At 40.7% G+C, this 26,357-nt stretch overlaps 1 protein-coding gene across 1 annotated transcript; it reads left to right on the top strand.

Annotated features, from left to right (window-relative positions):
- On the top strand, window positions 1–23,433 carry kcnj5 (potassium inwardly rectifying channel subfamily J member 5; the record flags this gene model as incomplete). The annotated part of the gene is made up of 3 exons (XM_080428223.1): window positions 1–63; window positions 6,059–6,932; window positions 22,877–23,433. 3 exons carry the CDS (start codon window positions 1–3, stop codon window positions 23,431–23,433), a joined length of 1,494 nt encoding a protein of 497 aa, XP_080284349.1.
- Window positions 23,434–26,357: the final 2,924 nt, after the last annotated feature.

Below are 26,357 nucleotides of genomic sequence, written 5' to 3'. Positions count from 1 at the left end.
ATGGCAGGAGATTCTCAAATCCTAATGGACCACGATATGGAGATAGGTGTCACACCTGGACAGGTAAACTACACAGTTCACACTTTATCTGCAAAGGGCTTTGGACAGATGGGCGAAGAGAAAGATTAGATATTAGATTGTTTTTGCATCAAGCCGTCTTCCTTTCGGGAAGCCCTATAGCGGATGAAGATGCTTCGACAGAACAAACTTTGGCGGTTTGCAAGAGTCACACCTGCAACCTTTTGTTTGCCAATTAACTCCTCTCTAATCATGAAAACAACTAACTCTAACTCAAGAAAACAGAGATATTGAAGCAGACAAATTGCATATTATGTTGATCTATTTCCGAGGAGAGAATAAGTGTGTGTGTGTGTGTGTGTGTGTGTGTGTGTGTGTGTGTGTGTGTGTGTGTGTGTGTGTGTGTGTGTGTGTGTGTGTGTGTGTGTGTGTGTGTGTGTGTGTCAGACAGACAGACAGACCGTACTGTGATAAAAAGACAAACACTGTGAATCAAAGAGATCTAGCCTTTGTAGATTCATTGCAGTGCAGAACTTCAAGAGATAATCACTGGAGATAGACAAGAGGAAGGACTGGAGCGTTGTGCAGAGACACAAGCACTCTCACAACTCCCAATTATACTGTAACTAAGCGGTTATTTGTCTCGATTTTCAAGCTGATTTGATTCCATCCTCTCAAACTAAGTCAAGGAACGTTTTGAAAGTCCGTCTGTTCTCTAGATATATTGACATGACACTCATGGGTGGCAAACCTCACACCAGAAGTTTGATGCAATACATTGCAGTGGATGGAGCCAGCTGGACCAGCTCATGAACAAACATTATTTCTGAACGATTGGGACCTTTGTCATATAATCGGTTCAGGAAAATAAAAGAAGACGTATCACACATTGTTTTCTAATCACTTGCTTTTCGATGTGCAAAGCACATGCCTCATTTTATTGAGGCATCTAAACAGCGGCAGATATCTGTCTCGGAGGCATCGCGAGATTTGGCTGCCAGACAGGAAATGGTGGACAGTCTCGCGATACTTTGGCCGCTCAGAAACATACTTTGTGCCCTTTAGATACCTCTATACAATTATACAGTGTACAAATCGAAAAGCAACACAGCAGAAAACAACCAGTGATATGTCTTCTTTAATATTCCTGAACTGATTAGATGACAAAGGTTGCAATCGTTCAGAAATAATGTTTGTTCATGAGCTGCTCCAGCTGGCTCCATTCACTGCAATGTATTTCATCAAACGTCCGGTGCAAGGTTTGCCACCCATGAGTGTCATGTCAATATATCTAGAGAACGGACGGAACGGCATGCCTTTTCCTTTCAAAACCTTCCATGAACTAAGTCAGGAAAAGCGTATTTGAGTGGAAACCACCCTCCATGCTCACCTGTGCCACACAGAAGAGAATTAATGAATGTGCTTACGAAGCATCCGCCTCAGGAACCACATTGACTACAAAGGGGCAAAGACTGGGTTGCTCGGCTTGGGACAGCTTCATCCATCACTCAATTAGCGCTCATTGGCAATTAACAGCGATTAGGAACAAATACTGACTGATCTTGTAATTTAGAGAATTGTATTCAAACTAAAATGTTTGAAAAGTGGAACTAGTCCAAATGGTCTCTGCTTTTCCACAAGTAGCCTACTGTTGACAAGTATACTGTTGACAGCAGCTGGAGCCCACTGGTGTTTAGTCAACACAATTGTCATTGGGGTCAGTAATTGCTGTACAGGTCAATAAGTATTGTCTTCCCCGTCCTCATTATCAAACCTCTCACTACCCCACTGTCTATACATTGATCCGTTCACATCAATATCCGCACATTTGATACACGATGCTTATGTACTTGTACACAGGGTAAAAGATGGGAATAGTACACAGTAGGCATCTCAAAAAGTAACTCATCCACCTCAAGTCAATACTTTGTGTGATGTATTTCATTATCTGGTTTCTATATACACTGATATTCAGTAGTGTACAGTACATTTACTCAAGTACTGTACAATTTTGAGGTATTTGCACTTTACTTGGACTATTTCCAATACTTCTACTCCACTACATCTCGGATCCAAATATTGTACTTTTACTCCATATGAAAACTTTAGTTACTAGTTACTTTGCAGATTTGTATCATTATTACAGAACATACATTAACCCTATATACCTTTCGGCCATTTGAAAAAAGCCAATCTACAAGCTCACAATGCGTCGCATCGCGACGCATTGTGAGCTTGTAGATCTGCTATTTTCAAGAGATTTTTATACATTCTATACATTTGAAAACTTTCTTCAAAAGACCGGGAACTTTTTGAAAACATTCTGCATAATGAGTACTTTCAGTACATTTTTATAGCAATACTGTTGTACCTTTACTAGTACATTACTAAGTACTTAGTACTAAATTAGTACTTAGTACTAAGTACATTTAGAATTTCAGACTTTTACTTGTAACAGAGTACTTCTACATTGCAGTATTGATACTTTTACTTAAGTAAAACATTTGAGTACTTTCTCCACCACTGCCGATATTACACCACCTTGGTTTTGTCCTTTCCCCCCACTGAACTGTGGTGGAGAGAGCCATTATGTGTCTTTGTTGTATAAGTGCTTTGGACGTTACTCAATACAAACCCAACAGGATACGGCTCTCCGTCTAAATGTAGCCAGCATGACTCAGGGGAGAGAGACGGATCACAGGTGTGTGATTAGCTCCCAGAGACATAGAGGGCACAGAAAACGTCCTCCTGTCTCAACGCAACACCACGTTTCAATTAACAACTCTGACTGGGATGATGGAGTGTCAATGTCCTGTACGAGTGTCCTTGGGACGCCTGAAGGGCAGTGGTGGGAAGAAGTACTCAGATATTTTTTACTTAAGTAGAAGTAGCGATACCACAATATATAAAAAATACTCTGTTACAAGTAAAAGGCCTGTGTTCAAAATGTTACTTGAGTAAAAGCACAAAAGTTTTGGCATCAAAATATACTTAAAGTACCAAAATCAAAAGTGCTAAAATGTTTGAAAATAGCAGATCTACAAGCTCCGCTATTTTCAAATAGCCTATGTATAAAAAAGGGCTGAAGTGGTTAATGTATGCTTATATATCTGCAAAAGTAACTAGTAACTAAAGCTTTCAAATAATTGTAGAGGAGTAAAAGTATACTGCTCAAAGAAATGTAGGGAACACTTTGATCCCTTAATTATTTTGAGTTTTCATGAACTGTGTACTTACTGCTAACAAAAACTGCTCAAAAGAATTAAGGGATCAAAGTGTTCCCTTAATTATTTTGAACAGTGTATAATATTGTCCTCTTAGATGTGTGGAGTGGAAGTAAAAGTACTGAAAATTGGAAATACTCCAGTAAAGTAAAATGAATACCTCAAAATTGTACTTAAGTACAGTACTTGAGTAAATGTACTTTACACCACTGCTGAAGGGTACATACACTGCACTGTCCAAATGTCTGTGTGTCTCTCCGTCTGTCAGGGAAGAGTTCTGTACATTCTCTTCTGTGACAGAAAGTGTGGCTTCATGTGTCAGTCTATGCCCCTAAAATCCCTAACCCTCAGTTAACATTAGAGTGAGTGCCTGCACACACTATCCTGTTCTGCCCATCATGAGGGCAGCATATGCGAGTGCATGGGCATACGGTCTGTTGTTGTTTTGTTTGCGATGGGATGGTGTGAAGGCCTGCTGTGGAGGGGGATGGAGGCAGAGGGTCTGTTCCCAGTTCCTGTTCTGATCCAGGGCCTGCCAGACGTCCCACAGGGGACGAGGAGGGGGAGGGGAACACAGGCAGGGGACAGTGAGTGAGAGAGGCAGGGCACAGCTGTGGAGATAGATCGCTTGGCTGGAGTCAGGCCAAAACACAGATGAAGACCTGGGTGTCCTTCCTGTGTCTCTTGCTCTCTGTCTCTCTCTCTCTCTTTCTTCCTCTCTTTCTCTCACTCTCTGCCTCCCTGTCTCTCTCTCTCTTTGCTTCAATCGCTTTATTTCTCCTTGGTCGTCGCCCCTTCCTCCTTCTCTCTCCTCCTCTCATCATGTCATTGTGGTGTAGAGCAGTGCACTAACTTTATCAGAGCCCTTGATTTTATTAGATCCTAGCAGTGCAGTTCCACTCTCTCACTTCCACTACCAGCAGAGAGGGAAAAAGATCTGATGCATCTCTCTCTGTATTTATGGCCGTTGCACTTTTACGGTATAAAAAACACAGCTGTGCCCAGAGCAGAGTAATGTTTTTAAATCACTGATTGGTATCAGACGATGGGTTTTTTAATGGTCATGAAATGCATAGGAACAAATCAAGTTCACGGAAAGTTCAGAATTGTAGTTTTACTTCTCTGTGACGGCAGTGATAACACATTATGTTCAAGGTTTAAAGGAGTTAAAGGAGTAGTTCACATAAAAATGACTTATTTTCTATCAATTACACACCCCATGAAGCATTGAGTTTTTCTTGTTTTTGTTCCATTCCTAAACCAATAATTTGATGACCGGCGGTCTCTCCTTTGATGTTAGAATCTTTCAGATTTTTTGGGGTGGATTACTCCTTTAATTTCAAAAGGTTGAACATGTATTGCAGGTCTGGTGCACATACTGTATAGCTATTCAAACCCTTCCTCACCGGAATCATTCCAGTCTCCATTTGAACCTGTATTTGCCTAGAGAATGTCCCTTCATGTTTATACATGTGTGTACACATGGGAGCTGCCCGGTACAACCACAGCTCTCTGCTGTTGCACTGATCAATTGGAGGTTAAGAGCCTTGCTCACAGAGGCACTTTGAGCTATAGCTGCTCAAGGAGAGGAAGGGCATTACTCATTCACTTTGACTGCCTGCTTCTCTTAAGACTCAGAGCCATAACTTAACATATAGGGTAAGACACGAGCATGTGTTCATGGTAAGGAAGGGAATGATGATGAGAAAGACCTGACTGCTGTAAAATGCACCAATGAGTAGTACAATGATTTGTATTCCTCTACTACTCTTTCTCTTTCTTTCTTGTGCATGTCTTCTCTATTGCTATGTATGTATATTTTTGGAGTAAAGGTATCAATGCCGCAATGTAGAACTACTCCGTTACAAGTAGAAGTCTGGTATTCAGAATTTACTTGAGTAAAAGTACAAAAGTAGTGACATCAAAATGTAATTAAACTAACAAAAACAAATGTACTCATTATGCAGAATTTCAACTTTTCAAATGTATAAAATGTATACAAATCTTTTGAATAGCAGATCTACAAGCTCACAATGCGTCGCATCGCAATGCATTTTGAGCTTGTAGATCTGCTATTTTCAAATGGCCAAAATGTATATAGGGCTTAAGTGGTTAATGTATGTTTTGTAATACTCATCTAAATCTACAAAGTAACTAAAGTTTTCAAATCATTTCAGTCGAGTAAAAGTACAATAATTGCCTCTGAGATGTAGTGGATTAGAAGTAAAAGTATTGAAAATTGGAAATACTCCAGTAAAGTAAAGGTACCTCAAACTTGTAAACTGAGTAAATGTACTCAGTTATTTTACACCACCGGTCTCTCTCATTTTCTCTCTCCTCATATATCTGTATATAGCTCTTCCTCTCGTTTTATCTCCCCTCATCTATCTCCATGTCTCTCTCCCTCTTGTTTAATCTCACCTCATCCGTCTCGTTCTGTCTCTCTCTTCCACTATGAATTGAGGACCCCCAATGGAAACAAGCCAATACCTTTCTTGGGTTTTTACCAGGTTGCAGACCTGGTCTATAGATACACTCCAGCTAGTAGTGACTTTTGCGTGACTTTTTCCTCATTGGCTCTTTTTTTAGCCAATGAGGGCTCAATGTACTCTCAGAATATGGGATCTAAAAACATTGTCAAGTTTTAGTGAGAGAAATAAGCAACCTGGTATAATATGACTGTGTCATATCTTGTTTAATTCCTATTAGCTGACCTTGTATTCATGTGCTTTTTTCTGCAAACTTCTAATAAAGTATTCAATCAATCAATCAATCAATCAATCAATTAATATCTCTCTCTCTCTCCCTCCCTCCAGGTGAAGAAGCTTCCCAAGCACCTGCGGGAGGCCCAGATCTCCACCGAGCGCACCCACCTCATCTCCGACCCGGTGAAGAAGCCGCGGCAGCGCTACGTGCAGAAGGACGGCAAGTGCAACGTGCACCACGGCAACGTGCAGGAGCGCTACCGCTACTTCAGCGACCTCTTCACCACGCTGGTGGACCTGCGCTGGCGCCTCAGCCTCTTCATCTTCACGCTGGTCTACATTGTCAACTGGCTGTTCTTCGGCCTCCTGTGGTGGCTGATCGCGCTCATCCGCGGCGACCTGTGGCACGGCGACGAGAAGGACTGGACGCCGTGCGTGGAGAACCTCAACAGCTTCGTGTCGGCCTTTCTCTTCTCCATCGAGACCGAGACGACCATCGGCTATGGCTACCGCGTCATCACCGAGAAGTGCCCCGAGGGCATCATCCTGCTGCTGATCCAGGCCATCCTGGGCAGCATCGTCAACGCCATGATGGTGGGCTGCATGTTCGTCAAGATCTCGCAGCCCAAGAACCGCGCCGAGACGCTCATGTTCTCGCACAAGGCCGTCATCTCGGTGCGCGACGGCAAGATGTGCCTGATGTTCCGCGTGGGCGACCTGCGGAACTCGCACATCGTGGAGGCGTCGATCCGCGCCAAGCTGATCCGCTCGCAGCAGACCAAGGAGGGCGAGTTCATCCCGCTCAACCAGACGGACCTGAACATCGGCTTCGACACGGGCGACGACCGCCTGTTCCTGGTGTCGCCGCTCATCATCTCGCACGAGATCAACGAGAAGAGCCCGTTCTGGGAGTGGTCGCAGGCCACGGTGGAGAAGGAGGAGTTTGAGATCGTGGTGATCCTCGAGGGCATGGTGGAGGCCACAGGTACGAGAAAGGGGGATTGGTGGGGGTGTGGTTGTCAGTGGTGGAAAAAGTACTCTAATATTTTACTTAAGTAAAAGTACAATATTTGCCTCCGAGATGTAGTGGAGTAGAAGTAAAAGTATTGGAAATTGGAAACTCTCAAGTAAAGTAATACCTCAAAATAGTACTTAAGTACAGTACTTGAGTAAATATACTTAGTTACTTTCCACTGGTAGATTGATGACCAGATGAAGGGGGTGAGTAGATTGATGGATTAATGAACGGTTTGTCCTGGGTGGAGGAAGAAAAGGGAGATGGTGACAATAAAGATAGATGGATATAGATGGATGCATGCATGGATGGGAAAGAAGCATCGGAGGGATGGAGGCGGGACCAAATATCAATAGATGGATGGGGTGGGTCATCATCAATCAATGCAGAGTAAGGCAAAGAGCAATAGGGATGCAAGGATGTTAAAGGAATGTGAAATTAGGGAGAAATAGAGATAAACAGAGGGAACTGGGGAAGTTATAGATGAATCCAGATCTTATATTATGGATCTCATGGGGGTCATAGAACACATCAGTGTCTGTAGTCTGCACAACTCTTAGTTGATTGATAAAAAACTAACAAAAATAAAAAAACAATAGTAAAATATTATTTCTGACCAGGACGTAGGCCCTGATATACTATCTGTGCACACAGCTCATAACCCACACTTCATACTTTGGGTGCTCATATCCCCCGACGGGTATGGTCTAGTTATTACATAATCGACTAATAACAATTATTTGAGATAATCGCAATTATTCTTGCATAATCATCATAATGGTTTGAAATGTTGAAAAAAGTTCATACATTTTGAAATATTAAAAAAAGCAGAAATAGCAGCTCTACAAGCTTACAACGTTTCACTTCGTGAAGCGTTGTAAACTTGTAAATCAGCTATTTCTGCCATTTTTACATGTATAAAATTATTAAATGTCAATAATTGATTTGTATATTTAAGTTACTTGCCATGTTAAATTTGTTATTACGAAGATTAAAAGGCAAACAGATTTTTGTTATTGTTCATATGTTAAGGGGCGGCCATAGCTGAGTGGTTAGTGAGCCCGCCTAGGGAACCAGCTGGCCCTGGTTGCCCCAGGTTCGATTCCAGGCTATCCCAGCATATGTGCCGATGATATGAAATTTGTCCCTGAGCAAGACTCTTAACCCCAATTGCTCACAGGTTCTCATTGGAAACAAGACCGCAAGGACTTTCATGAACGACCTGTTAAAAGGAATTATCCTTATCCAGTGTTCAACACCAAAAACACAATTACATTGTTTATCGCAATTATTTGAGTCACAATTAATCGTCAACTTAAATTTGTAATCATGACAGCCCTACCAGGATGACAAATGTGGCATCTCTTTTTTAATTCCTCAGCTAAAATCTTTTTCTATTTCCATATGACATACAGCTGACGCTTTTAACCACATGAAATATACTATTTCAATAATTCTACGCATTTCATAATAGGAGGACATTCTGCGAAAGTAGGCCTACTGTAAATGAACATTTGGTACAAAAAAGATCTACAAGCTCACAACGTGTTGTGGCTCATTGTGAGCTTATAGATCAGCTATTTTCAGCTAAGAGACCTTTACTGTGAGTGGTTAACCGCATAGTAACTTAAAAAAGCAACCATAGTATTTAATTTCTAGATCACCAACATTATAGGCAACTAATATTGAGGAGTACAAGTATCACAGCCATAGTTAACACCAGTGGTTTGCCTACTCAAGTTTTTTACTTAAGTAAAAGTATCAATACTGTAATGTAGAAATACTCTGTTAAAAGTAAAAATTCGGAATTAAAAATGTACTTGAGTAAAAGTGCAAAAGTATTGGTATCAAAATGTACTTAAAGTACCAAAAGTAAAAGTACTAAACTGTTTAAAAATAGCAGATCTACAAGCTCACAATGCGTCACGATAAATAATGTATGTTTTATAATGTAATAATTTATTTCTAACTATAATTTATTTACTAACTAGTAACTAAAGTTTAAAAAAAAATTGTGGAGTAAAAGTACAATATTTGCCTCTGAGATGTACTGTTGTAGAAGGAAAATTGGAAATACTTAAGTAAAAGTACCTAAAAATTGTCCTTAAGTATTGTACAGTACTTAAGTAAATGTACTGTACTTAGTTACTTTACAAAACTGTTACGCACAATATTCCATGTGATCCTGTGACGCAACTGTGACAGATGGTTTGACTGAAAGTGCGGGTCTGTGTTGCAACTTGCAACTGTTTCTTACGTAGCCTACAGCAGCCCACATTTCCTCTGTTGTTACATCAGGGCTGTCTCTTTGAAAGTGTGTTTATTCCCAAAATGAACAAACTTTATCTACCCACACTACTGGTATGTTTAGTACAAAGCAGTGATGAAGACTGCTTCAAGGCAGTTTCAACATCAGGCAAGTGCCATCCTTCCCTGGAAAGTTCTACCAGAATTTTTTTTTTAAAAACCTTCCAAGACTGTAATTAGTAAACCTTGGTAGTAAAATATGCAGTGGCTTTTTTTATTCTGTACTAAAAAGAAAAAAATGGTTACAAGACTAACGACACACTCCCAATACCCTACGGGCGTCCCAGGGATTCTTAAATTGATCGTATTCATGAGATCCCCAGCTAGTGTTCCATTAGCCTTGAAAAGCTTGTTGAAAATCCTATGGAATATCGATCCTGGTATTTATCACTTTAATGTCGGGGATAAATACACGTTTACTGCACGATGCAACCATGGCTAATTACATATTTGCTGTCCTGACATGTTTTTCATGAGGAGGCATTGTGTGGAAGTCAGGTAAATATACAGTGTGCCATTGGTTCTCAAATTGGGGTCTCCCACAGGAGATACCAGGGGGCCCTCAGCATAATGTGTTAATAAAGCATCTCAATCATTTTAACCCCTTTATACCTCATATTTTATACTTTGGCACGAAAAAGAACCACTGCAGTACGCAATACGCGTCATTTACTGGCCCTAAGGCCTCATTTTAAATACAATGCATTATACATTATGCAGACCACCCATCATTCTATTCCATATATTCATTAACATGATTAGTGGCTTTTAGCGCCCATTCACACTTCAATTGCCCTATTTTCTCTATATATATTATATATATTTTTTTACAAAAGGCATAAAATAAAGCACTGGCCCAGTCTCCCCCAGCCTAATGCAATGTGGCACAGCCTTTCATGCGTCTGAACATTTCTGCTCTATTTCTCTTAGTTATTTTATTCATTTATTTATATATTTTAGAGGCTCCCCCGCTCGCTCCCCAGCACCACCAGCTAGTCATCGTAGCTCCTTTGCTCTCACACCGTTGGACACTTGACTCAGGCATTAAATCGCATCGCCTTCCGCCTCACCAGCAGGGCCCTGCTGCGGTGTGCGAGCGAAGGGGGGGGGGCCGTGGTGGAAAAAGTACTCAAATGTTTTACTTAAGTAAAAGTATTGATACTGCAATGTAGAAGTATACTCTGTTACAAGTAAAAGTCCGGAATTCAAAATTTACTTGAGTAAAAGTACAAAAGTATTGGTATCAAAATGTACTTAAAGTACCAAAAGCAAAATGACAAAAATGTTTGAAAATAGCAGATCTACAAGCTCACGTCACGTCACAACGCGATGTGAGCTTGTAGATCTGCTATTTTCAAATGGCCTATGTATAAAATAGGGCTAAAGTGGTTAATGTATATGTTTTATAATGTAATCATTTATATCTACAAAGTAACTAGTAACTTGTGTTTTCAAATAATTGTAGTGGAGTAAAAGTACAATATTTGCCTCCGAGATGTAGTGGAGCAGAAGTAAAACTATAGACAATTGGAAATACTCCAGTAAAGTTAAAGTACCCCAAATGTGTACTTATATACAGTACTTGAGTAAATGTACTTAGTTACTTTACACCACTGGAGGGGGGGCATGCAGGGAGGGGGGTGTTGGGGTGGGGGGTATTAAACAGGCTGCCATGGGACGTCACAATCGCTGACCACAGAACAGTGAACAAATTGTGTTCTTCTTCCGTCTCTTCCACACTTCCTGTTCCCCCTGTGTTGTCATTATCTTTAAAGAGACTTATAGATCCAGTCACAGAGGGTTTGTCTCCTAGGAGTTAAAAGGAGATCGGGGGGAGGGGCGGGGGGAGGGGCTATTCCTCCAGCCCCCTCAGGCCTGCATGGGAGAATTGTAAGCGTTCACCTATATTTCACATGAGATGATTTTAATCATTGAGAAAGCAAGTCAATAACTTTGAGGAGGAAATATGGCCCGCTCTTTGCTAATGACATTGATTTTATGGGGACTTTGTGTAAATTACAAGCAAGTACCAACATTTGACACGCGGGGTTGAAATATACAGTGCGTCAAGTCAGTGCGTTTATCGACCCCCCCCCCCCCCCCCTCCGGAGAAGAGACCCAGGGGAATAGAACGACTCGCGGGGGGGGGGTTGACTTGGCCTGAAGCCTCACCTAGTAAGTCTGCCGGAAAATTGGTGGCATTATTTGAGTGGCATTAGTCAGAGCTAATGGCCCTGTTCACATGGGGTCACGGACAACATCCAATAAGAAATTGCGCGAGCATGTGTTCTATTTCCGTTTCAGTAAAAAAAAAACAGTGGTGGAAAAAGTACTCACTTTATTTACTTAAAGTAGTAAAAGTATCAATACTGCAATATAGAAATGCTCTGTTACAAGTAAAAGTCCGGAATTCTAAATTTGCTTGAGTAAAAGTGCAAAAGTATTGGCTTCAAAATGTACTTAAAGTATCACAAGTAAATGTACTAATTATGCAGAATGTCCCATTTCAAGTTTTCAAATGTATAAAAATCTTTAGAAAATAGCCGATCTACAAGCTCACAATGAGTCACATCGTGACACATTGTGAGCTTGTAGATCGGCTATTTTGAAATCCCCAATATGTATATAGGGCTGAAGTGGTTAATGTATGTTTTATAATAATAATCAAAATCTACAAAGTAACTAGTAAATAATTGTAGTAGAATAAAGGTACAATGTTTGCCTCTGAGATGTAGTGGAGTAGAAGTAAAAGTATTGGAAATTGGAAATACTCAAGTAAAGTACAGATACCTCAAAATTGTACTTAAGTACAGTACTCTCCACTACTGAACAAAAAAGAAAGGCATTCTATGTCCCAGCATCAGTAGACTCGGCCCAAATGAGGAAAAGACAGTCATCTGCTGATGTGTCAACTAATGCAGGCTATGCAAACACCTGCGGAAGAAAAGAAAAAGTTTTAAAAACATGCTTTCCTGCAGAGTCACCACATGAATCAAAGAGAGAAATTGATAGATAACTTGGTGGACAGAATGGCTTAATTGCATGCCTAATGGGCCTACATCACTTTCACTTCTTACACTGACAAGCGGGCAGCAGTTCTCAGCATAATACAGTGAGTCAGTTTAGGAAAATCACCAGTGACGCTGGTTTCTCACACACACACCCGCAGCACAATTTGAGCCTGGCAACCCGGCGAGTAAAATAAGATGGTGATTTATCACGCCACGGAACATTCTGGCCCTTTTCCTTCACTCTAATAGATAGAAAATGAATAAGATTGTAGGCAGTGGCGTGCTGTAGTACAGGGATTCCCAATTCCCTTCGCCCCCACACTGTAGGCATAGCCTCTGGCTGCATGGCCCCCCTATTGTGAGATAGAAAAAGAATTAATACTGACGCAGTATGAGGTTCTCTCAACATGTGTCTCATACTCTAGTTCTCTATGAACCTATTACAGTTTAACCATTATTTTATATTTTGGCTATTCATAAATAGCAGATATACAAGCTCATAGATCTGCTTTTTTAGAAAAACCTTGACCATTTGTGCAAATATTTGAATATATATGTATATATATATATATATATTTTAAAGGAAACATTTGTAATGTCTTGACATGAAAAAGTTTGAGAACCACTGATATTATAGCAACATACGTTTTTCAGAAAACTGTTAGGATTTAGAAGACATTTGTATAATCCCCAGAAGCAAACATTTTTGTTACAAATGTTTGCTTTAAAAGATATTATATTCAAAGATTTGCAAACATTTTCACGATTAAAAAGAGCAGATAAAGCTTGTAGCGAGGCACTCTATGAGCTTGTATATCTGCTATTGTTTTAATAGCCAAATAAATCTAAAAATGATACTGTGGCGTTCCCGGTCTAAATGGGTTAAGAAGATAAAAAAGAATTAACACTTAAGATTCTGTTGCGGCTGATGAATAGAGAGCACCACAATATCAGATCATAATTAAAATCCCATCAAAATAATTAGAGGCAAGTAGGTTAATATAAAAACACATTGTATCCTTTTGTTCATCACATAAATAGATCATTAATACATCTGTCTATGTTGCATACGTGTAAATAACCTTCTACAGCCAAGGGACAGTCATTTGTGTATGTGTGTGGAAGGGTTTGTTTCGTTTCTTTTTTAATTCAGTGTTTCAGCTAGTTTAGTGAAGTACTTCTTGACAGAAATGTGGTCATTATGTCCCATCATTTGCTGTGTGTATTCAGACTGAGTGCGGCGCAGCGTTGACCCTCAATGTTTTATTATGGCGTCAGCTGAATTTAACTGCCAGCGCAGCTGTCAAGAAATAGCCATGGGAACCCTAGCCTTGATGTGCTGGCTGGCTTGCAGGTCACTTGTCTTTTTATTTAGATTTTTTGTTTCTATCCCAGTGGATTTTTTGCCTTATAGCCCTGTCGACTTTCAGGGTTAAGAGGGCCACACATGCTGATACGTGGGTGTGTGGTTATGTTATTCAGCGGCGCCTCTGGATGGCCAATTAATGCAAAGAGGTGATGGGCTCTCCCACACGCTGCCTCTTCAACCTTGATGGCTCTGAAATAGTGACTGGAAAGGGGGGAGAAGAGGGGAGGGAATGGGGTGAAGGGGGAGGGGTGGCCTCTCGTGTGGTATAGCCTTGGGTCATTGTTGTTGTCATCGCTGTGCTGAATTACGAAAATCTCGCCGGCACTTAGAAATATCCTGGCTACTGCCAAAACATATATAATGAGTCCTCAGTCTAAAACCAAGGGGTCTTCAAAGTTGTTCAGGCCAAGGACCCCTTAGCTGAGAGAGAGACGAAGCAGTGACCGCCACAATTGTGTAACATACTGTAAATTATGTTGCATTGTAGGCTTTCTCAAAAATAAATAAATACATTTTAATGTGCAACTTGATGAAGCTTTTAAAGCTCATTCATAGCTAGCATATTTAACTGATCGTCTCATCCATGTCTGTTGACCGTTGAGAGATTTAAGAGATTAACTTGGAAGTATTCCTCAGTGTTTTCCTTTAAGTGCCTTTATGGGTTGCCTACAGCTTTGATGGCTCCATAGATTAGTTTGACAGTACTATCAGCGATGTCGTGTAAATTAAACGTTTTGTGTGTGTTTGTTTACACGTTGTCTTGGCTAATAACACGTCGGATTCATGTTGATGTGTATTTTAAGATACACTCTGGTTTGGGGAAAAAACTAACAAACACGTTCCTATCACACAAAAGAAGGACCTGTAAGAGGGAGGTGTGTGTAATTACGTTATTTTATACTTTGGTTATTCAAAAATAGCAGATATACAACCTCTTGTAGATCTGCTATTTTTGAGAAATCGAGAAGATTTGTGCAAATCTTTGAATTTTGAATGCGAACACTTTTGTTCCAGGGACCCCCCAGAAGCTTTAACATTTGTAACTCAAGTTTTGAGTTACAAATATTCGCTTTAAAATATATATAATCAAAGATTTGCACACATTTTCATGATTTAAAAAAAAAATTGCAGATATACAAGCTCATAGTGCGGCACTCGGTGCTGTGCTATGAGCTTGTATATCTGCTATTTTTCAATAGCCAAGATTTAACTTGGAAGTATTCCTCAGCGTTTTCCTTTAAAGGAGAATTCCGGACAAATTAAGTGTTATCTTTGATGTCTCGTTACTCACCTACCGATGTGAAAAGTAGCGTTCTTTTTTTTCATATATTCCCCTGTCGTCATTTTTTAAACACCCTCCGTTGTTATAATGGGAGCGTGAGGGTTAGTGAAATTCGTCTATTATAACCGACGCAAAGTTGTTTTTTTCACTACTAGTATTCATAGTAGAGTCTCATGATAGTCAAACATGCGTTGAAACTATCTGCGAGGCTGCCGTCAATGGCGAACGATTTAACACTGGTTGCTTGTTTCTTCCAGAACCTGGCAACTCGTGTTGCCAGATTCTGGAAACAAGCAACCAGTGTTAAATCGTTCGCCATTAACGGCAGGCTCGCAGGAATTTTCAGCGCATGTTTGACTATCATGAGACTCTACAATGAATCGTAGTAGAGAAAAAAATAACATTGCGTCGGTTATAATAGACGAACTTCACTAACCCTCACGCTCCCATTATAACAACGGAGGGTGTTTAAAAAATGACGACAGGGGAATATATGAAAAAAAAGAACGCTACTTTTCACATCGGTAGGTGAGTAACGAGACATCAAAGATAACACTTAATTTGTCCGGAATTCTCCTTTAAGTGCCTATTAGTAGAGCGGATAAAAGCAATATTTAGGGAGAATCGTTCACTTGGTGATACAAGCGTGAAACTTGGTACAGATCATCTTTAGAGGTCATTTATCGATTTTTTTAATCGAGCCACTTGAAAATCAAAGATGGCGGCCATTTTTCAAGATGGCCGACATCTTAGTGGGCAGTTAAGTGATATGATGGTTTATTTGGTGATACAAGCATGAAAATTGGCATGAGCAGTCTCTGTGGGTCACTTGACAATAGGCCACCCACAGCTACTTGAAATTTCAAGATGGCGGCCATTTTTCAAGATGGCCAACACTTTAGTGGAGCAATTAAGTTATATAATGGTTTATTTGGTGATACAAGCATGAACATTGGCATGAGCAGTCTCTGTGGGTCACTTGACAATAGGCCACCCACAGCTACTTGAAATTTCAAGATGGCGGCCATTTTTCAAGATGGCCAACACTTTAGTGGAGCAATTAAGTTATATAATGGTTTATTTGGTGATACAAGCATGAACATTGGCATGAGCAGTCTCTGTGGGTCACTTGACAATAGGCCACCCACAGCTACTTGAAATTTCAAGATGGCGGCCATTTTTCAAGATGGCCAACACTTTAGTGGAGCAATTAAGTTATATAATGGTTTATTTGGTGATACAAGCATTAAATTTGGCATGAGCAGTCTCTAAGGGTTGCTTGACAAGAAAACACTCCCAGCCACTTTACATTTCTATTTTCAAGATGGCCGCCCCCTGGATCCTCAAAAGATACATTTTCTCATAGAAATTTATGTTTTTTTTTCTTTAAGGACGATTATACGATTATTATTATTATGCTAAAGAACAACTTTTAACACATCACAATATAGTTGTGTTGATTTGTTGATCATAGATAGATTAGATAAGAGTGAATATCTGCACTACCAGGGCACACTGGTGATATATCACTGCTGTTAAACTCAGAGTGGGGTTCAATGTCAGCTAATTGAAAGTTGGTATCCCAAATGCTGTCTAATTTACCCCAAAACAGTTAGATAGCCGCACCTGAATTGACAGGTTGTGCCAGCACGGGAGAGCCGAGCCAAGGTTAATGGGGTTTTAGTTAACCGGATGGTGTACAGATCGCTCAGGATTTAAATGGCATTGGATGAACGATCGAACTAAGTGTAGGGTTAAGGCACGAACTTAGTTGTATCCCATACATCAAAGTGCTTGGTAAAAGGTGGTAAAAGGATAAACCCTCGGCCTCTGCCTATGCTGCAGACATGGCAGAAGCCATCATAACAGTTGTGAAAACTAACTGGGACAGATGTTTAATTTGTCAGCAGGTCACCAAGGAAAAACTCATTCAGCCGAGTTTATTCAACAGAGAGCACGATCGTACTGGTTATGATACCATTGCAAGAAATGTTCCATTATTTCATAAGATCAATGCTCTGCCTATCTTACTTAGTCCAACCCGACTAGATGAAGGTGATGGCATAGAAAGCACATCGACAAGAAACAGAGCAAAATATAATTCAAGCTGTAAACTTAGGTTCAACAACACAGAGCTGGAAAGGGCCCAAAAGAGAGCATCTACATCTGCTGAAGACACTGAAGATACCAAAGATATCCATGTCAAGAGGCCAAGAAGATCTAATGTATGACCGGTCCAGCGATGTCACAACTGTGAACGAGGCCAGGCTTGATCTCTTTGCCAGAAAGCAAAGACAATATGACTTGATCCCACCAACTCAAGCAGCACTCAAAGAGCATGCCAAACATGCTTCTTATGAGGCTGGATACGTGTGGGGACAGGCATTGAAGCGACATCCACAAATGCAGAGCCCATCTGACTGGGGATGGGTGGAACAGGACGAGAAGTGGAAAGTCTTCTGGACTCCACTTCCACCTATTGCGGAGAGTTGTTGGGAGTTGACCAAATGTGGGTGCTCCAAGGCATGTACTGGAAGGTGTAACTGCTTCAGATATGGACTCAGTTTCACATGCCTATGTAGTTGCCCCTGCTAGAACCTATTTGCATGTTTATTTTGCCAGAGTTATTCCCTGTTGTCCTCTGTGTTTTCAAGTGGAGGCCTATGGCTCGGCTTCCCCTCGTCACATCGACGCATCATGTTTTACTTTTTATCTAGTCTATTACTGTGTAATTTTCAGTTGTTACTTTGTAACATTGCTTCCACTGCCTTCCACTGCCATATCTAACAGTGAAGCACATTTTCAGTTTAGTTCCTTAGTATCGTTTGTCATGGTTCCGTGGCTATTGCCATTCAGTATTAGCCATTACTCATAATTTTGGAGCACTGTCCGTTCAGCACCACAACTGTGCTTATCAGCACCACAACTGTGCTAATTTATTCATCTTATTTTTTGTTTCCCCACCCCTTAGTATTTTAGTTAGTAGTTTAAAAAAAACAATATATATATATATATATATATATATATATATATATATATATATATATATATATATCCTCCCTTGTGACTGTTACCTTGTCGTGGTAAGGGAGCTTGTTTAGGCCTACCTCAGTGAACCCTGAGAGCTATGCCGGTGGGAGGCAACTCCTGACAGGTCTTACCAAACTGGACAGGTCGTGGGCGAGGAGTCAGACAAAACACAGTCAAACAACCTCTCTTGACAGAGCTTTTTGAGGAACCCAATACATTTCTATGAGAAAAGGTATCATTTAAAGATTGACATCTTGAAATTTCAAGTGGCTGTGGGCGGTTTCTTGTCAAATGACCTTTTGAGACGGCTCATGGCAATTTTCATGCTTGTATCACCAACTAAATGATTTCTTAAGCTTAACTAGTCCACTAAGGTGGTGGCCATCTTGAAAAATGGCCGCCATCTTGACATTTCAAGTAGCTGTGGGTGGCTTATTGTCAAGTGACCCACAGAGACTGCTCATGCCAATTTTCATGCTTGTATCACCAAATGAACCATTATATAACTTAAATGCTCCACTAAAGTGTTGGCCATCTTGAAAAATGGCCGCCATCTTGAAATTTCAAGTAGCTGTGGGTGGCGTATTGTCAAGTGACCCACAGAGACTGCTCATGCCAATTTTCATGCTTGTATCACCAAATAAACCATCATATCACTTAACTGCCCACTAAGGTATCGGCCATCTTGAAAAATGGCCGCCATCTTGGATTTTTGAGTGGCTCGATTAAAAAAGTCAAAGAGTTGACCTAAAGGAATGTTCATGCCAATTTTCACGCTTGTATCACAAAGTGAACGATTGTTCCTACTATCCGCTCTACTATATGGGTTGCCTACAGCTTTGATGGCTCCATAGATTAGTTTGACAGTACTATCAGCAATGTTGTGTAAATTAAACATTTTGTGTGTGTTTGTTTACACGTTGTCTTGGCTAATAATACGTTGGATTCATGTTAATGTGTATTTTAAGACACACTCTTGTTTGGGAAAAAAAAAAAAACAAACGCGTTTCCTATCACGCAACAAAAGAAGTGTCAGCCCGAGAACAGCTGTTGTCCCGGACCCCCTATTGAAGACCCATGCTATAAACCTACAGTAACTACAGTGTCTGTTTACAGTGCATGGCAGGGTGTTGGTGTTGCCAACATAATCTTGTTTTACTTGTATGAAGATAGCAGGTGTGAGCTATTGCCTTGGTCTGGTTTCAATGGCTTAAATTTCTAAGAAGTGTTTATAGATAAAATAGAGATTGTGTAATGACATTTCTCTGTTCCCATCTCTCATATTGTGTACTGTGCTTGCATAAAAGCAAGATTAATGGTATACATTACCAAGTAAGAATTTAGCAGACATATGCAGTATATAATAACGATGTCTGTATGATGTTTTTTGTGGCCCACACAATGTGCTCATCATAAATGCTTTATTTTATGTTGAAGAATTAATTTAATTAAGTCTTTACAGTCTTCAAGACATGCACAGTGGATTGTGCAAGCAAACAAATAAAAGAGTAATTCATAGAGACATGAATATGAATATGAATTTGACCACAACACAGAGGAGACTGCACTTATAGTACTGGGCTGGGCCACCGGTTCAGTGCTGAGCCTGGTTTATAAAAGTATACAAGTACATTGTATGTAAACGTACCCATAGCCACTGCCATTTGTTATCACAAGTTAGCCAATATTTTCTGCTGACTTAAAGGGATAGTTCACCCCCAAAATGAGTTTTTTTCTATTGATTAGTCACCCCATGGAGACTTGAGTTCATGGATATTTTTTTGTTTTTATCTCATTCCTAAGCCAAAAATTTTATGACCGGCAGCGGTTCCGGTAGGAGACAAAAACACTCTCCTTTGCGTCTCCTACCGGAACCGCTGCCTACCAGTCCGCTGGTCATCAAATTATTGGCTTAGGAATCTGACAAAACCCCAAAAATATCCATGAATTCAAGTCTCCATGGGGTGACTAGTCAATAGAAAAAAATAAACTTTTGGGTGAACTATCCCTTTAACCACTTAAGCCCTAGCATCCATATTCTGGCGTCAACATTCGCTGTATATAAACGATCTACAAGCTCTCAGCATGTTGCGATGTGTTGTGAGCTTGTAGATTGTCGATTTTGTGTAGAGGGAAAAAAGAGCAGACTTAATGCACAGCCGACTCCGGTCAAATAAGTATTACAAGTATAACGTGTTTAAGTGTCTAACTTTGCTTAGCAGTCTTGCGAAAGACGTTCAGCCTATAATTTTGATAGCTTCCATACTTCATTGTAATTTAAGTTCTCTTTTTTTTCCAATCCAATCAACTAAGCAATCCAGCATTTCAAATCTCCATTAATGTCATAACTGCAATATGACATTGTAATGAAAGATAATTATGTCCTATGTTATGTATGTCTATGGCAGGCTTACGTTACACTCAGATACCGCATAATCATGGCCAATACACTTAGCTGTGATTCTGACACGTAATTCATGACATAATGTACTGTAGATGTTCACAGAATTAGTATTTTTGAGAAAAGACATTTTGCATGATGAATTTCAAATCCCATTTAATTATGTTCCACTGCTCCTGCTGCAAATTTCCAACTGACTAAGTGAAACCTTCGTATAGCAGAGAACACGAGCAAACACTTACCGAACATTTTATCCAGTGCTGATTTGGTTTCCGTTCCCCTTTTATATAAAATATATACAAAGTTTAGGCCTAACAGTACATAAGGTCAGCACATATCCCAGTAGAATAGATTGTGCGATTTCTCATCCAGACTAATGGCGTTCCAAAAGCTAGATGTAATGTAACAGCAGCACTCCCCAGGGACCAAGTCCATTTATCAGTAGATCACAGCAGATGCGTGCACATTGCGCAAAGCACATTTTGGTCAACCACTGAAATGCATTATACATTATGTTTGTTTGCTTGCAAAAGCAATTGATGGCCTTTTTGCTTTCTTTCTTTCTTTCTTTTTTCTTCTAAAGATCCATTGATTTACTATAGAGGTTACACTGCAGTGTTGATTAGTGTGAGCATCATCCTAGACAGTAGAATTATTTCTAATCAATATTACGACCTCAAGGGTAACGGCTCTGTATAGGTATTTACCAAATGCACAGGATGTAATCTAGCCATCCCTTGTGCTTTTTAGGGTGAGTGCCATTGTAGAGAGGAGAGCGAAGTGGGCGGGGGAGAGTGTGTGTGTGTGTGTGTGTGTGTGTGTGTGTGTGTGTGTGTGTGTGTGTGTGTGTGTGTGTGTGTGTGTGTGTGTGTGTGTGTGTGTGTGTGTGTGTGTGTGTGTGTGTGTAGCACTCCTATTCAATCTGGGAAAGCATCTGTGTGATTTACATTTTTTGTTATTTTATACTTTGGCCAATCAAAAATAGCAGATATACAAGCTCATGTAAATGGTGAACATTTGTGCAAATCTTCGAATATATATATATATATATATATATATATATTCGAAGATTTGCACAAATGTTCAAATATATATATATATATATATATATATCTTTGAATATAGATATATATTTAAAGCAAACACTTTATTCCAGGGACCCCCCCAGAAGCAAAGATTTGAGCAGTCTTTCTGAAAAACTATTGTTGCTCTATCAGTGGTGCTCAAACCTTTTCATGTCAAGGACCCCCACAATTATATGTATTTTTACCTTTTAATATCTCCGGTGAGCACCTGGTTGTTCCGTTTTCTCTAAAATCTTAGTGTTTTGTCAATTATTTGGGGGCCATATATCCTCATGGCCCAGAGGTTGTGAAACGGTGCGATAAGAGCACCTCTAGGCTTACATGATAGGCATGCATACACACTGCCCACATTTCACTTGATCATTTCTTAATTTGTCAGTCTACACAGCTGTAGCTCATGAAAACTATTTGTGTTTGTTTTGGTTTACATCGCATCCTTTTCATCCATTGGCCTGTAAATCCTTGCCCACTCAGTCTTTGATCATATTGAATGTTCAGCGTGCCTTTGCATTTCAGCTACAGTTCCTCTGTACAGTAGGTTTGAGCAGGGGTGCCTCTTCATATTTTGTCAGTAATGATACCGTTCCAGAACCACAACGACCTTAGCAACAGTGTTCTGTCATACATGCTGATGAGTGTTGCTACTAGTGCTGAGATGTTGCCACTGACAGGGTTTTACTGTCCCTCTGATGTGTTGGCTAATGAGTGAGCTACGAATATTCGATCAGTAGTATTTGAGACTTTGATTTCCACATTCAGTTACAGACCAAGTCGTCAATGATGGAGCTATGCAGACAAATAATTTCTATGGTAGTACTGAGAAATCATGCTTGGACTGACAATGTGTGAGACACAGAGACAAGCCCTCTAATGTGGAGACAAGTTGAACCTAAAGGTCCAACAGCTCATTGCTGATTCTGACTGATGGGTTTGTAATGTTTGTTGTCCTCAGAGGCCTCAGCTTGTTATTGATACAAGAGTTGAACCATGTTTGTCAATTATTTAATGTTGTTCTCTCTCTCTCTTTCTCTCTCTCTCTCCGTTTCTCCCCCCCCCCCCCCTCCCCCACCACCACCACCAACAACCCTTTCCATCTGTCTCATTGTGTTGGTTACTTGTCTCTGTATGTTGTATGTGCATGTGTTCATATACCTGTGGGTATGTTCTGTATGTGCCTGTGTGTATATGTTGTGTATTATGCCTGTGGGTATGTGTGTGTGGGTCCATTTTATTTATGCATGTATGCTACGCATGTCCGTTTCCATTCCGTGTACGCATGTGTGTGTGTGTGTGTGTGTGTGTGTGTGTGTGTGTGTGTGTGTGTGTGTGTGTGTGTGTGTGTGTGTGTGTGTGTGTGTGTGTGTGTGTGTGTGTGTGTGTGTGTGCATTTGCATGCATTGCCCTTGCATCCATTGTCCGTCAACAACAGGGATGACGTGCCAGGCGCGGAGCTCCTACCTGGACAAGGAGGTGCTGTGGGGCTACCGCTTCACCCCGGTGCTCTCGCTGGAGAAGGGCTTCTACGAGGTGGACTACAACAGCTTCCACGACATCTACGAGACCAACACGCCCTCCTGCAGCGCCAAAGAGATGGCCGTGAAGCAAAGGGAGGCGCCGCTGCTGCCCCAGCTGTCCCTGCTCTCGCCCGAGCTCAAGAAGTCCCACCACGCCCTGGAGGACGCCCTCCACACCGACGTCGGCGGGGCGGACCCCCTGATGACCCGGGAGGAGGGGGGGGGACGACCGCCGCAACGACGGCAAGGGGGGGGAGCCGGTGGGGGGCCGCGACAGAGGGGAGACCAACGGCTCGGCCGCCGCGCTGGAGCAGCTGGAGCAGCAGCCGCTGCCCCTGACGGACAGACTGACCGATTGACAATTAAAAGATCGCGGCTCCGGATTTTCGCCCCCAAATCGCGGGAGGGACTGAGGCGGCGGACAACAGAGGCCTGTCATGAAAACGCTTGGTGCGTGGTTACCGCCGGTTAGATATAGGGGGGACGGCAACAACCACCGCCGCGATGGCAATGTAGCGTTACGGGGAAAAAAAGGGAAAGAGAAATCGGGCGTTTTGCCCTTTTGTTTTGCTAAAAAACAAAAAGAATTGCCCTGAATTGTTTTGCCATATCAAAGTGACAGGAATTGTGTACAGCAGGGGTCTTCAACAGGGGGTCCGGGACCCCTAGGGGGTTCCCCAGAGTTACTACAGAGGGGGCCGCCAAATCTTTGTGTGATAGGATCATGTTTTTTTTACATGAACCACTTGAACCCCATGCATCCCTATTCTGAGTGGAACAAAACCAAAAATAGCAGATCTACAAGCTCACAACGCCTCGGAGTGCGAGGCGTTGTGAGCTTGTAGATCGGCTATTTTTGGGCAAAGAGGTTTGGTGTAGAGGGGGAAAAAAATACTAAATACTGACGGTTCAAGTGGTTAAATGTCTGAAAATACACATTAATCGAACATACACTGATGATAGTGCTGTCAAAGTCTATGAAGCTGTCTAAGAAATCTATTAAAATATTTAATTTACAACACAATGTTATACAATATGTAGTGGGGGTCCCTGCTTCTTTTCTCTCTCAGCTACGGGGGTCCTTGGTCTGAAAACGTTGAAGGCCCCTGGTGTACAGGTCCAGTGCACAGCAGAATTCTGAATGTTACCTTGGACTGTCAGAATCAACATTATAATAGTTCCTTGATTATGATTGGCTGAGTCGTGTTCAAAGCAGTTGCTTTATAAACACATAAACTGTGACCGCATGTATCAGTATTACTGTGCCAAACGATATTGTTTGAACATGTCAGATTATGTTGTTTATTTTGATTTACAAGAAAAGGTTTCTTGATTACACGTTATAGGCAAGAAATATCATGGGCCATGCTGTTGCTCAATATAGAATCATCTCACATTTACAACAGCTATTTTAAATGTTTGTTAAGGAGTATTCAGGAGCTTCCATGCAGTTATAGGGGAGAGCATCCGCCTAGTTTGAACAAGGCAGTCGGGGACTACTTTCTTGTATAAATTATTCTTGTTAGTGAAATTGTTATTAAAAGCTGTTTTGTTTGGTTTCAACGATACCATATTATATGGTAACTGTTATGAGAACAATAAGACACACAAGGCCGTGGTTTTGCAGTTGTTTTAGTGGGTTTTAGGCACTCCGTTCCAGTGTTGATTTTGACAGCAAATTTAGAAATTTAAAATTCTGTTTAGTTTTAGTCATATTTTAGTCAACTGAAATGTTTTACTGTTAGTCTAGTTTTAGTCGACTAAATATCATAAGATTCTAGTCGACTAAATATGATTTTTACCTGTATGTGTAGATCAGCTATTTTCGGTCTGTGACACTCGCGTGACACCCGCGCGCACCCATTTCTCTTTTAGTTCTACTGGATTTCTCCACTCGTCTCTCCCAAACATTATAGTCTGGTTTGTATTTGCTGACGAAAAGTTTTTAGTTTTGTTTTTATTTAGTTTTCGCAAGTGAAAAAAGGTAGTCAACAGACCTTTTTCGTCATAGTTTTAGTCGACGAAATCAACACTGCTCCGTTCAAACGGTAAACCACAGTCTTTTGGGTCTTGTTGCTTCATTTAACAAACAGGATTTTGCTGTGTATGTTCTTTGATTTGTCTGGGGGGGGGGGGATTGAGGCTGAAAACGTTGCTGAAAATCTCTCCCTTTTTCTTTTTGGAAGGGTGGGTGGTGTCACTACTTCTGCATGGTGGCATGCACTGGTAACCACAGGTAACCACTCTCCATGACAGGCCTCAACATAATGCCGAAATTAGTCAATGGCCAGCTCCCCCCCCCCCCCAGTGGTGTAAAGTAACTATTTTACTCAAGTACTGTACTTAAGTGAACTTTTTCGGTACTTTTACTTTACGGGAGTATTTCCAGTTTTCATTACGTATACTCCACTACATCTCAGAGGCAAATATTGTACTTTTACCACTACAGTTATTTGAAAACTTTAGTTAGTTACTTTACAGATATAAATTATTACATTTTAAAACATGCAATAACCACTTTAGCCCTATTTTATACCTAGGCCATTTGAAAAAAGCAGATCCACAACACGTTGTGAGCTTGTAGATGTGCTATTTTCAAACATTTTAGTGCTTTTACTTTTGGTACTTTAAGTACATTTTGATACCAATACTTTTGTACTTTTGCTCAAGTACATTTTTAATTCCGGACTTTTGCTTGTAACAGAGTACTTCTACATTGCAGTATCGATACTTTCACTTAAGTAAAACATTTGAGTACTTTTTTTTTACCACTTACCCCCCCCCCCCCCAGCCCCTACTTGAACCCATGCAATAGACCTCTTCTAGAGTGTCAATCTATAGTAGGCCTATAGATTGGTTTTGTAGACACAGAGTACACAGAGAGACGCAGGCATTATATCTATTATGTACACTTAAAAGGTGGGTCAGGTTCTCTTTTTTTATAATCACAACGGCCACATATTGCTATAATAGCTCATGTTATAGTATATGGTTGTTGTCGGGTAGGAAACCTCTCATGTCCAAAGTTGTTATTTTTCAGGATTCAAATTAAAGGAGTTCACCCAATAAAATACTTTTGTTCTATCAATTACACAGCCCATGAAGCCTTGAATTCATAGAGATTTTTTTTGTTTTTGTCGCATTTCTAAGCCAATAATTTGATGACCGGCGGAAAGATGCAAATGTATCCGGTAGGAGACTCAAAGGAGTCTCTTTGAGTCTCCTACCGGAAATACACACGGTCATCAAATTATTGGCTCAGGAATGTGTCAAAAACAAAAAAAAATCCATGAATTCAAGGCTTCATGGGCTGTGTAATTGATAGAAAATGTGTAATTTTTGGGTGAACTATTCCTTTTAAAAGAAGCAAAAAAAAATGCAGATCTACACGTTTCC

The sequence above is a fragment of the Gymnoscopelus braueri genome, assembly GCF_963280865.1.
Source record: "Gymnoscopelus braueri genome assembly, chromosome: 5".
Taxonomy (NCBI): Eukaryota; Metazoa; Chordata; class Actinopteri; order Myctophiformes; family Myctophidae; genus Gymnoscopelus; species Gymnoscopelus braueri.
Note: the sequence above shows the minus strand (reverse complement) of the source record. Positions and strands in the feature narration are given on the sequence as shown.